At 42.3% G+C, this 14,428-nt stretch overlaps 1 protein-coding gene across 4 annotated transcripts in view; it reads right to left on the bottom strand.

Moving 5' to 3' along the window:
- iqsec1b (IQ motif and Sec7 domain ArfGEF 1b) overlaps positions 1-14,428 on the bottom strand; it is a 133,435-nt gene that overhangs the window by 88,103 nt on the left and 30,904 nt on the right. For 3 of the 4 annotated variants that reach the window (XM_088994510.1, XM_088994430.1, XM_088994440.1), the window contains one exon: positions 12,088-12,195. The exons of the other annotated variant lie outside the window; for it this stretch is intronic. In XM_088994510.1, coding sequence (XP_088850636.1) covers positions 12,088-12,195 — 108 coding nt within the window. The remainder of the gene's footprint in view (positions 1-12,087; positions 12,196-14,428) is intronic. 4 annotated transcript variants of the gene reach the window in all.

The raw sequence follows: 14,428 nt of genomic DNA, 5'->3' as shown, positions 1-14,428 counted from the left end.
CCCCAAAAAGCATCTGCTACTATCCCCCCGCACCGCCACCACTCCACCCCCGGCTTGATCTGAGGCTTGATGCGGAGCGATGGAATTGCAAATGCAGCTTATCAGACAGGGAGATAGACTTGAAGTGCTCCAAGGCCTTTTTGTCCTGGTATTGCTGGGCCAGCGAACTGATGAAAGGATAACATGTAAAAAGAGTCACAAGGTATTCACTAATCTCTCACTACATCTAATTTACGCTGAAAAGTGGCAACACCCAACAAGAATGAAAGCAAAACATGGGTTGACAGAGAATTGGATGCTTTGACAGGTTTCCGTGGAGCGGGCAGAGCTTCTAACAAGTGGAGGCTCAAGCGTCACGCTCATGTCACACATGATTTTATGTGGAAATGTAACACCTGTGTTCCGTTGCCACAAATCTTTGGGACTTGCATTACTGGAGGGAGGCAGGTGCAAAACGGACGTTGGGCTTGTCCAACTGCGACAGAAACAAACATCAACTTTAACTTTGGAGTAACTGGCGCCATTGGTTGCCATGACAAAAAATATATATAATTTATTTGGTCTTGTTGTTTTGTAAAGGTGTTCAGCATTTCTATGTGAGTCTATGGTGGTACTATTAACTCATTCACTGCCAGACGTCCAAAAATGTGTCCACTTGAGCGCCAGGATTTTTGTCCTTGTCACTCAAATGCTAGGACCCACAGAATATTGAGTTTTAGGACTACATAAACATTCAATGCAGCGTAAGAAACCTTAGATGCTCTTCTTTCATCAGGAAAAAAAGAGTTAATTCCTAAATTATATGGGTCTGGAGTTATATGAGCTTGAAATGAGGGTGGCTGTCTAAAATACAATGCAATCCATCCATACATATCGGTTTATATATTAACAACAGCTGAGGCTGGAACAAGGCACTAACATGGAAAAAAAGGGAAATGCTGCCCCCTTGTGGAAGTGGGCCAGAGGCCATGGCCAGCGCTGTATCGGCACCCAAATAAGAAAACACAAAACCTGAACAAATTCGGGAATAGCGTTCTACGTCATATTTTCAATTCCAGAATAAATTCGTGAATGTAAATGCTCTTCAATACTTGATTTGGAATATTTTGTCATGGATCACTTCCGGTTCTGTGTCACGTTTTCGATGTAGGCAGAGAGAGAGACACAGTACCAGAGAAATCGCTCAAGAAATCGTGTGAGAGAGAGAGAGAATGACAGTCTATTCAACGTCATTACAGTTTATCTACTTTTGTTTTAAACGTGCACACGGTATGTTATTAATTTGCTCATTTACAGTATGTCTCGTCGAACATATTGTAGTAATGTCAATTGTTGTTTTAAATGTCTTTTCGTTTGGACATCAGTACGAGGCGTCATCCTTGAATGGGGTAGATACAGTATGGATGAGCGTCTGTGTAAACTCTCAGTCGTACAGGAGTGGTCCATCGATGACATCAACATTAAATTTACTCGCGAGGACATTAAAGAGAACCAACTAGCCTTTTTAGATGGTAACGTAATTATCAAAGAGGACAGAGCGCTAAAAACAGAAGTCTTTAGGAAGACTACGCATACTGACCAATACTTACTTTTTGATTCTAACCACCCTCTACAACACCAACTAGTTATCAGGACGCTCCCGCATAGGGCTAAACTAATACCAACAAGCGTTGAAGGTAGATAAAAGGATCAAACATATCAGGAGAGCACTCACAAGTGTGGGTACCCTCAGTGGTCGTTTAACAAATGTCAGAAAGAAAGAATAGGGAATGAAAACAAAAATTCTGAAGATACAAAAAGGAGAGGAGTAGCAGTACCTTACATTGCAGGAGTTTCTGAAAAACTACAGAGTCCTTTGGCGACAGAAAATTCCTACTTATTTCAAACCAATAAACACTTTAAGGCAAAAATTAGTGCATCCAAAAGATAGGCTGCTAAATGAAAAACAAAGTAATGTAGTTCAATACATTGTAAGAATGAAAATTGTAAAGAGCAATACATTGGGAAGACTAAACAAATTCTCAAAAAAGACTTTATCAACATCGCAGGGACAATACTCGTGGGACTCAATCGGCAGTATATATGCACCTAAAAGCTAGCAACCACTCATTTGACGACAATGAGCTTAAAATCCTAGCGAAAGAACATAGATGGTTTGAAAAGGGAGTAAAAGAAGCGATTTTCATCTTCTTCTTTTCCTTTTGGCTTTTCCCTTCAAGGGGTCGCCACAGCAAATCAGTGTACTCGATCTTTAGAGGTTTGATCCGCATGTTTGTTTTGGCCAAGCTTTTACGTCGGATGCCCTTCCTTACACAACCCTCTGTACTTATCCGGGCTTGGGACCGGCACACGCGATTTTCAGAAAACAGCTAAATCCTTCACTAAACTGATATGGTGGTGTGAGGTTCAATTTGGATCGTTCGTACAACTGCCTGCTTAGGCAACATAGGATTAGTAATGCTGATGAGGTGATACCGGAGCAAGGGGGGCAATCAGGCCAGTCGTTAGGACAATTGGAACAATCAGTAGAGCCGTAGGGAGTAGTCCTCTGCTCCCCCAATATATATATATATATATATATATATATATATATATATATATATATATATATATATATATATATATATATATATATATATATATATATATATATATATATATAGGGCCGATAACACCAGTAAGACTTTAGTTCGTTGAGGAGGCATCTTGGATAAGAAGCGAAACGTCCGACACCTTCAAAGAAGTGAGCAAATAGAAGTGAAAGCAATAGTAGTAGCTCATCTTTTCAGTGCTTATCATTTGAATTAGCTAACACACACACATATTACTTTCGGAATGATAATTCACATGCCTACCATTTGTAAAGTGTTCCGTTTGCCGTGCATGCCATTTACTTGCTTAGAGCAGAATGGACAGAAGGCGCCACCGGTGACCGCTACCGGCGGCCTGTTTTCAGTACGCATGCGCACTCGCTACGCATATTGCAGTACGCATATTGCAACATATTGTGCAACAAAAATGAGAATGCACCAAAGGGTGTTCATGCACCTTCTTATAATGGCTTCTTATAATCGCTGAAGTGGCCGTGTTGATAAATATTCATAGCTCAATTGTTTGTTTGCATTGTTTCTTAAAAAGTGCTGTATTTTTTTGCTCCAAAGAGCGTTGCATGGGTTTGACGTCATATTCATTCAGGCTAAAATTTGTGGATCAATTTTAAGACACTGGACATACAGCACAAGAGTCAAGTTTGCTGTAATGTGACAAGCCACCATACCCGTGAATGTTGGCTAATAGCTGTCATTAATAATAATACATTTCATTTATAAGCGCCTTTCAAAACTCTCAAGGTCACTTTACAGTCACAGATACATTTTTCTGTGGGTGAGCAGTGGCAGCCACACACGCCAGCGTTCACTGAACCTGGAATAACAAAAATAAAGTGATTACAATACCCGCAAAAAAAGTTGTAGTGCGGTGTACATTTTTTAAATGATAAACAAAACGCTAACACTGGCGGAAATGCAGACAGGTTACCGCGCATGTGCACGTTATGCTTTTATCAATCCAAAAAAATGTCCGATTGAGGATTACTTTTGCTGGCTTGCCGTGACAATAGTAGCGATCGGCAGCCGTATTGTTGTTGGCGACCAGCAGTTGAGATGAACTGGATTTGAGTCAAAATGGTCTTTGTATGATCAATTCGCATTTTTTTTCCGTATAAAAGTTGTAGTACGCCATGCATTATTTTAAATGACAAAAAAAACATGTAAAATATGGGGAAAGTGTATACGTTGATCAGTATGAGCCACGTAAATCACTTCACTGCCTCTTCGCTGACACACTCGCAAGCACAACGTATGAGATGAAAAAAATAGAAAATATGACAACAGTACAGTATAAGGCGACTGCAAAGAAGGCGACCACCACACACATCAATGACATCCACTAAAAGAGCGAAGTCCTGACATTTTTGAAATCTGAAAATATGAACCCAAACGTATTTCAGTGAGTGTTGTGTATGCACTTTTGGGATGAAATAAAACATCTTCATTCCAATCTTCGTCACTATTAGCTTGATTTAAAATACTGTTCGACTAGTACTTGGCCCGTAGCTTTAAAAAAAACAAGTGTGGACATTAGCTTGGCATAGCTGTATGCACGCCATGCAAGAGGAGGGCGTCCTATCTGCCTTTCCCAGTCTATGCCGCCATGCTGGAGTGAGTTCTCATGATGTACTACTGCACGTCTCTCCAACATCTGTTGTTTCTGTCAAGCCTTTCTCGATGGCATCCACTCGTAACAGAGGTGAAAAAAATGCAAAGGCAGACTCACTACTGACTAGCAACATGCTAGTATTTGCTTTTGAACTTATTATTTTGAAAAATGAAATCATAAAAAAGACCAGGAAATGACAAATTTAAAATTTGGGATCAAAGCTATTTTCGGGGAATGACTGCAATCAAACAATTTATGTAATTTTCAATAAGACTTGTGCAACAGGTATTTGAGCGTTAACTGCTCAAAACAAGCCGGGTTACAGGACATTACAGGAGCATTGTGCGTGTGTGCGCGTGTGCGCGTGTGCGCGTGTGTGCGTGTGTGTGCGTGTGTGTGTGTGTGAAATTGTCCAAAACTGCACGGCCATTCAGTGTCGGGTCACTGTTTGTTTCACCCTGTCAGGTCTATATCATCTTGTCATGTTTTACTCTTGGTTTTGTTTGCTACTTTGGACCTCTGTGTTCTGATTACTTTGTTGCTTGAGATTTTGTTCTTGCTGACTTTATTGAATACAATTTGTCAAATACGCCTGGCTCCTCCCTCCTGTCTGCTTTTTTGGGGTCCATCATCACCTTGCAAATCATGACAGTTTCTGGTGAAGGAGGAAATTAGACAAAGGTATCTGTTGTGAACGCATTAAATTGTGTGTGTTTGTCCTTCTAAATAGTTTTCAAAGGCATCCAACATAATAAGACTGTTTCAGATTTTTTTTGGGGGGTGGGGGTGACCCACTATATTTACATAATTGCCCTTTTACGAGTAAAATCGTTTCAATTGAGCTATGAAATACAAACAAAGCCAACAACTGTGTGCCCAAGCATCATTATAGTGTGACATCATGTGCGTTAATGTGCAGTGCAGCGTTCTGAATGCAAAACAATGGAGGCACAGGAAGAGCAGACAGGAAATATCCACATCCCAGCCTTTGTCTCTTGGCCAACAGAACTCAGCATCAAGACGGGCACAGAGAGAGCCACGTCGTTGTGCTTTAGCAAGCCAAAGCAACTTCTGATGAACCACACGAGCGCTTTTACTCTGCAATCAAAACGGCGTTCCAGCGGGCCCTGTAATTAAGTCAGAAAGAATGATGAAACAGAAGCCGCAAAGACAATTGGAGGCTTTTAAAGACACTCCAACACATTTTGGCAGTGAAGCCTTCCTTTTACTGCTCTGTTAAAACATTTGCGGGTTATTATCTAGAGGACTCAAAACATTACAAATAGGCAAGAGGAGTAAGTAAAAAAAAATTAAAAAAAGGAAATATCAAGACTGAATTCAAACAAAGGCCTTCTATTCTTTACTTTTTGTTGTCATCCACAGTATCGTATTTTGCGGTGTATAAGGCGCACCGGAGTGGTGTATTTTAAAATGTTTTCCATATATGAGGCAGACTGGACTTTAAGGCGCACCTTCAAAAACATTTTCCAAATGTAATAAATAAATATAGAAAAGTTTTCCAAATATAAGGCACACCACATTATATGGCTACGGTAGAGGCTTGTGCGACGCACTACTTCTTTTTCTTCTTTTCCTTTCGGCTTTTCCCTTCAAGGGGTCACCACAGCAAATCAGTGTCCTCCATCTTTCGAGGTTTGATCCGCATGATTGTTTTGGCCAAGCTTCTTCTAAAGGGGGAAATGGAGTCGGTGGCTGCTGACAGTAGTTGCGAGACCTGTTGTGCCTCAATATTAATAATAATAATAATAATAATAATAATAATAGATTTTGTTGGCTGAAGAAGCATCTTGGATAAGAAGCGAAACGTCCAACACCTACAAAGAAGTACAGATGACGGCTGAAGAAATCTTTTCATCGATGGACCACTCCTGTATGACTGAGAGCTTACACAGACGAAATAATAATAATAATAATAATAATAATAATAATAATAATAATAATAATAATAATAATAATACATTTCATTTATACGCTCCTTTCAAAACTCTCAAGGACACATATAAGGTGAACCTGAGAATAGGGCGCAGGGTCTTATTTTGAAGAAGATAAGGGCTTTTGGGTGCTACAGTGTTTGTTGCTAAGTGCAATTAATGACAAAACAAACAGAAAACAGTAAAACAAAAACAAAATCTGACAACCACTGGGCAATGAACAAATGTGCTGCAGCGGAATGCGGGAGGCTGAACGCAATCCAGTTAACTTCATCACAGAACACAATCCATCCATCCATCCATCCATCCATCCATCCATCCAGCCATCCATCCATTTTCTGATCTGCTTATCCCGACAAGAGCCGTGGCGGTGCTGGAGCCTCTGCTAGCTGTCTTCAGGCAGCGTGGGACACCCTGAACGGGCCCACACATTGACAAACAAGCATTCACACTCACAATCACACCGAGATACGAGACAGACTGCCCATCCAATTAGCTTACCATGCGTGTTTTCAGAATGTGGACCAACTTTTTGAGTTGATTATTAATTATTACTTTGTTGACATACACGCTGGATATAATTGCTGCCTTTCTTGCTTCCTTGAGTCAGTTAATGAGGACATGCTTAGATGCTCTGCTCGATGCAACTAATATGCTTTGCAGTCTTTAAAAAACACATGGAGATATTCAATTCTGATGCACGATGAGCACCATAAAGCTCCTCAAATTTTCAGAAGAAAATTTGCGGTTTTTGTTTCTATTCAACCATTTGCAAAATCAGTAGGCCTGAATGTAAATAAACAGGGCGGCTTCACATTAGTTTGCCTACCAGCCCAGCATCGGTGTGGAGGATGCCATCATCTACCTCCTCCATACGGCGTTGCTGCACCTGGAGAATGCTGGGAGCACGGTGAGGATCACATTCTTCGATTTCTCCAGTGCCTTCAACACCATCCAGCCCAGTCTACTGGGGGACAAGCTGCAGCATGCCGGAGTCGACCATCACCTCACATCCTGGATTACAGACTACCTCACAAACAGGCCACAGTACGTGAGGGTAAAGAACTGTGAGTCGGACAGGCTTCTCTGCAGCACCGGAGCGCCGCAGGGAACAGTCCTGGCTCCATTCCTCTTCACCCTCTACACCTCGGACTTCAACTACAACACCCCAACCTGCCACCTTCAGAAGTTCTCTGACGACTCAGCTATTGTCGGCCTCATTACAGAGGGAGACGATAGGGAGTACAGGGGACTGACAAAGGACTTTGTGGACTGGTGCCAGCAGAATCACCTCCAGATCAACACTGGCAAAACCAAGGAGCTGGTGGTGGATTTCTGCAGGAAACAATCGTCACCTGCACCATTGAACATCCAGGGTTCGGACATTGAGAGGGTGACCTCCTACAAGTACCTGGGTGTTACTCTCAACAATAAACTGGACTGGACAACAAACACGGATGCCCTAATCAAAAAGGGACAGAGTCGCCTCTTCGTAAATATGGGTTGTTGCAATATATCTAAATGGATTTTTGACCTCGTGGGGCCAGCTCTGGGACTTTGAGAGGTGAATGTCAATGCTTTCTGTCAATCCTACGAAATGTAGTGATTAATCATTTCACATTGGAACTGTATGCGACGGTAAATCGGCCGCGCCGCCTTGGACCTGCTTTTGACGACAGCTAAGAAGAATGTGCTGAAAATGAGAACCCCAATTACCGTGAATGTACAGCCAAAGCTGACAATTCCACTGCATGGCCGAGAAGAGCAAAACAGGAGCAAATGATATCATTAATAAACAGATGATGAGAATGACACCACTTAATCTCAATGTGTTTTGTGCCTGTGTCCTCCCCCTACAGATGTGAAGTGTTTTATTGCACCAACGGGGCTAACGAGCCAAAGCCAATTAAATAACAGACTTAACGGCAACAAGACTCAAAACCGTTTCTTAAAATAAATAGTTTGCTCTGTTTTTAGAAGTTGGGGGCAGGGGTTGAAACACTTGGGAATTTTTAAAAGAATCATTTTCATTTCTTTCACCAGGTGACAGTTTGTGTGTTTTCAGGTCTGAAGGACAAAAAGTCTTCCAATGTCTGTCATTATTTACAAGGTGGTGGTAGTGGTGTTTGTGGACCCCAAAGAAACAGGCAGGAGGGAGGCGCAGGGTGTATGTGACAAATTGCAAGTAAATAAAGTCCGCAGGAACAAAATCTCAACGTCATCGGAACAGAAAGGTCCAAAGTAGCAAACAAAACAATGAGTAAAACATGACAAGGTGAAACAAACCGGACCGGGTAAAAGAAACAATGACCCGACCCTGAATGGTCATGCCGGGAGTTTTAACTGCCATTGATTAAAACGACCCACACCTGTCCAGCTGCAGACAGGGCCCAATAGGGCCACCCATTGTCCGGAAACGTGACAATGTCAAGTTAGGCGACTGAGTTATAAACCTCCAAAATACATTACATCTATTGATCAGATTTGCAGTATCGAAAAATCTTTCAAAGAAACCATACCTACCCGCTATTTCACATCCGCACTACGGCCGTACTGGATTCTTAGGTAATTGTCTTTGACGTTAATCTTGCAATGCCTTCAGCTCTATCAGTTCTGGATCAAAATAATGACCTCAGCTAATAATGTTACGCCTGCACGAACAACAGCAGGTCACATTTGAGAGAGGCGCATGGATGCGTGTGGGATTTATGCTTTTAATTTAGTCAAATTCCCCCGCCAACCCCCTCCACTAAGATCAACAAAGAAAATCTGCTTATTATTTACTTACACAGTTGGTGACGATTGTTATATGTTCACGGCAGGAAACAGGATCAATCTCGACTTTGTGTCACATTTTTGTTTTGGCTCTCGAGATGAGTATGTGGATCGAATTTGGAGCTCTAGAAGAACCCTAATTTAGCCCGGGCTTTAACATCAGCAGGATCACACTCGCAAATTTCACCCCAACCTAATAAACACACATGGGAGCAAAATGAGCTAAAATAAAATTAAATAATTGGGCAGTGTGAGGCTCATACGCTGATCATGCAGTGTAACTGCTCTTCAAATGCAACTATGAGAGTACAGGGGAGGTGAAAGGTAGACAGGGTAAGAAAAAAAATCAGCAAGTGAGAAAGCATGGAGGCAAACAGGAAAAGAACAGAGGTACAGATACAAGTCAGCCCCTCCTGGGAAATGTTTGACTATTTCATTTTTGCCGCTGCGCTGCTAGCGATAAATGTGATAGGCGGCCCCTTGAGGTTGCATCGAGTCTGCACAACACGGCGATGTTACAGCATTTGGTTGTACTATCACTTTGCTACCAAATCTCTCAGCGCAAAGGAAATGGCAGGAGCCTGTTTCAAACTAATAAACGATGTTTGTATCTACTCCTGCATACACTGTAACACTCATACTCTCCACATTGCCGGCATAAATTGGTATTTTCACGCATTTGGTCCAGCTGAGCTTTCTGCACAGAGCAATAAAAAACAGGAAGGCATTGGTTGACTTGCTAACGATGTCTCCAGAAGCCATCTCGCGGCTCTCTAGCATCGAGCAAAGATGTTTTTTTTTTTTTTTTTGCAAAAATTCCTTTGCGCAGTCCCATAAACTTTAGGGCTAAGGTAGAAACTACTAATGTAATGTATTTTCCAGTGTATGGCGCACCAGATTATAAAGCGCACCCCCAATGAATGGGGTATTTTGAAACTTTTTACATATACAGTAAAGTCTCGTTATATCGATATCGGTACCGCTTATTACGATACTATTTCTATGACCGCAAGGAGAAAATTACATGCGCGCAGGGTCGGATATATCGATAGTCCCGGTTATATCGATATTTTTCGGACTCCCGAGAATATCGATATAACGAGACTTTACTGTATAAGGTGCACCTGACTATAAGGTGCAGCTTCAATGAATAAAAACCATTTTCAAAATCAAATATATAAATATATAAAAGTTTTCCAAAGATAAGGCAGATCACATTATAAGGCACTATAGAAGCTGGGTTTACGCATTATTTCTTCTACTGGGGGAAATCACTGGGATTCAGTGGCTGCTGAAATTAATTGTGGGACCTGTTGAGTGTCAATAATACTTCACATATGAGGCCCAGGGTCGTCTTTTTAAGAAAATCAAGGATTTTAAGTGTGCCTTATACACCAGAAAATACGGTATTTGTTGATGGGAAACAAACAGAAACCAGTAAAACAAAACATCACGATCCCTGGAGTTACTTACACCAGAAAATATGGTACTAAATACTATGGGTACCACTTTTTTTTTTCATAGTGAAAATTCTAATCTCTGAGAGAAGGTAGAGGTTTTCTTTTAACAATTTTCAGGCGCTTTACATTATAATCCCCATTACTGCCATCTATAGGTCTTAACTATATACCACATTCGCTCATTGATTTGCAATTTTGCAAAAAAATCAGTACTGTACGGCTTGAGGAAAAATGACATAAATTAGCTGCGTTCTAGACTTCTCAGCAGTTCCCAAGATCCAAACTCATACTGTAAAGTGTGCCACCATCTGCCAAAAGACATTGTTTAACGCACTTCCAATCATCACTGAGTTTACTTTTGCTTTGTCCAGCCAACCACAGCAGCCTGAAAACATTCTATATTTAATATGGCACACGTTCACCTCGGTTATGAACAAGCACGTAACGGGCAGCGGAATGAAAATGTATTCACAGAATTCCACAAGGAGTTTTACAAAACTTCAGAGGGGCTACTTCTCCATATGGGAGGTGGTTCATTTGGTTAATTTTCAGTGTGGTTAAAAAAAAGGTTAGGGGGGCTGCTTTTTCTTTTAATCATAACTTGGCATCAAACGAAGAGTACAGATTCAATCATATGAACTCAATTTTGTGAAAAGGGAAAATATACCTGATGAACTGGGTAGAGTGTTATTCTGGGGACAAGGGATGGGGGGGGGGGGGGAGCGAGAGAGATCATGTTCGAGGGAATCTATGATCAAATGTTTTCAAAAGCTTTGTTCTTGGGGTGAATCATCTTTCTCTTTGTTGGACTTCCTCCATTAGCAAAATGTGATAGAATTGAACATTGTAGGGTCAAACACTGAGCATTAGCTGTAGCAGAAAAACACATCTAATTCTAATCAAATGACAGTCCGTGTACCTGAACATCATAAACCATTCACATGCTTCATCTGAGTTCCTTAGAAACAATCACAAGTAGACACTTATCAGATGGAAGACATACAAACAAAGTATGCTTCAGAAATAGCAGGCTTCATTGCTGCTGCGTTACCAAAAACAAACCACCCATGATCTGACGCGTCAGAAACTTCTGAACGCCTGTGTTTAAAAATAGAACAAGCTCCTATTATACACTGGGATTTATTTGTGGGCTGCGCAGTGTACCAGCCAAAATTGGGTTATGGATTAGTCGCTGGCTGTTTGATGACGAAGCACGCAGCACGCAGCCTTGGGAGGCATCTTTGAAAACCATCTCCAACCTTTTTGAAGCACCCCTAAGTCTGTCCCCGCCGATGCCGCCGCCCGCGCTTACTTCTCAGCATTTGCTGCAAGACTCTTACAGCTCGGCTCGGGCTAATGGGCGAGGAGAGCCCCGGGCACATCCAGCCGCTACCAACGTCATATTTCATTAAGACCAAGCTTAGGGAGCTCTGCACGCTGCGCATTTGATCACACAAGTCCCGATGCGGCTTTAGGTCATAAAAGGCTGAGGAACAGCTGGTGACGACTCGGGACGTTACCACACAACAAAGTGACGCATCGGTCACACTCGGGCTGATCACAAGTGCGTGGGGGTGGGATTTGGGGGGGGGGGGGGGTTGACTTTGAAAAGTTATCAACAACAGTGGGGAATGCGCTGCTGAGGCCTCCCGCAGTTACAAACAAGTCTAATGGTACTGTACCCAAAAGAAGCAGACTTCCACTTGCGACACGGGACGACTCCTCGGCTGCCAACAGACGCAATGCTTCCAGGATGCTCCAAGACTTGGATGGGCAGGGAGGAGTGTCGCCTGTCAGGGGAAAGGTCAACAACAGGTCACAGGAATGAATAACTCAACAGTCAGCACGGAAGGGTTGCGACAAAAAAGGCGACGGATTACACCTCATTCACGCATCATCTGTTTTCCTATTGAGGCAACTAGGCAGGGGACACCGGAAATGGTTGCCAGCCAATCGCAAGAGCACACAAAGACAAACCAGTCACTTCCAGACTCACACCGAGGGACAATTTGGAGTGTTCGATCAGCCGGCCACGCGTGTTTTGGAATGTGGGAGGAAACCGTAGGACCAAGAGAAAACCCATGCGGGCCCGGGCGAACATGCAAACTGCACACAGGGAGGCCAGACCAGGTCTTGAACTCACGACCTCTGCACTGTGAAGTCGGTGTACTAACCACTTGACTACCGCATCATTTTGCCATCGCCATGAGAGGGTGATTTAAATGTTTGGAAAAAAACTTGTAGAGTTCACTGTGCTTTTTTTAAACCAAAAAAAAAAAAATCAAAATTATTCTGCACAATGGAATTCGAAGACATTTCACAGGTCGGAAAGAACTGAATATCTGCTGTAACCCTATTGCTGTCTGCTCTTCAGTGTCTCAAACCTGGCCTGGGGACAACCTTTGAATTGCAAACGTTGCATTGGGAACACAGGTTAAAGGTCCTTATGGAGTCGCTGTGCCAAACTATGCAGCAGAAGCTTGCAGTTTGGAGTCCAAAAGCAAGGCATGCACTGATAAAGAATCACCCCAGGGTGATTTCTTATGGACGTACATAAATCAGAAGACAAAACTGTGCTTTTCCTGTACATTTCATCCTGAAAGAGCCCAGTCCTCTAGGCTATTAAAAGAAGACGAAAAGTCTGAACACCTTCAGGGAATAAGTGAAAAGCCCTTCTTCACAAGGAGGAGATGCGACGGTGTTTAAAATGCTTGATTCACATCATTCCTTTTGTCCTTTTTTTTTCTTTGTGCTACCAGCACTTGTTTGTTTGTATAGCGGACTCAGACTGTCTTTGCAGTGATGTTCCCACGTCAGCGTGTGCGTGCGACGCGAGCGGCATACTGGCTGGTCTGCCAACATTAAGGCCCTTCAAGTGTTTGATCTGGGGTTGCCGTGGCAACGGCATAGAAAGCGCTCTCCTCGTGGCAATACGACACAACGGTAACGAGATTCAGAAGCTGTACAAGGCACGGTTGTGCGAAGTTGTTGTGTCCGTTCTATTTCATTTAAATCGCATACGCAAAGTATAACATTGCAAGTTACGCTCCGAATGCTTGAATTCCGTTTTTTACCTTTTTGACAAGCCTTTCCAATACGGAATACTGTAGTAGTTCGCAAAGGAGGCACCATGATTAACCTCTAAAATGACAACTTTAAATCAATGTTAAACTTGCGCAGACGGAATCGAAACGTCTGTCTCGAGGGTGGGTTTGTTGCAAAACTACGACACATGATGAATAACAATGAACGGCGTACTGTTGTGAAGTCAATTTAAAGTGCTGAACACACAAACACAATCCACCGACTGGTCCAGCATTCCTCTTTTGTAACCTCGCTTCTTTCCATCCTTCATTCAACCCATTTTGTCATGCGTGGCGTGTTTATGTGTTCATGTCAGAGGAAAGACGTTGCGGAAAAACAACACGACAACAAAAACACTCATAGCGACGATAGTTGATGTTCAAAGTGATGCATCATGAGCAGTTTTGTCCTCCCCTGATCACAGCTGTGACATTTGTCATCATCTTTCACTGGACACTATTTCCCCAGAGACACGACTGAGCCGAAGCAGGGATGTTTCTCCAGCTGTCAACTCACACACCCACATTCTCCCAGCTTCGCTCAAAGGAGTTACGTCTTTATGTAAACAAAATCAGTGGCAGGCCGTGCATGTCACTCCGAGGCCTTCAGTAGTGCTACGTCAAAATCAAACAGCTGCGAATGTGGTCTGATATTACTACACGTCCACTAGAGGATGCAGTTGGCCAGTAAATAACTTGTAACGTGAAGAAACCTACGAAATGCTGTGATTAAACTGTTCGAATTTTTACTATGAACGTGTGGATTCATGATAACATCATAAAATGTCAAAATTGTTATTTTTGCTAGCTTCGCAGCTGTCCAATCTTTGTGTTGTCCATTTATTCTCGAAAAGTTCATCTTGAAAATGGCTTCAACAGTATATCTGCAAAGAAATCCATATCTTCTCCTCCTTCAGCTATTGAGGGTTGACAAAACCGT

This window comes from Hippocampus bargibanti, linkage group LG01 (assembly GCF_051943395.1).
Source record: "Hippocampus bargibanti isolate YZ-2025 linkage group LG01, ASM5194339v1, whole genome shotgun sequence".
NCBI lineage: Eukaryota > Metazoa > Chordata > Actinopteri > Syngnathiformes > Syngnathidae > Hippocampus > Hippocampus bargibanti.
Note: the sequence above shows the minus strand (reverse complement) of the source record. Positions and strands in the feature narration are given on the sequence as shown.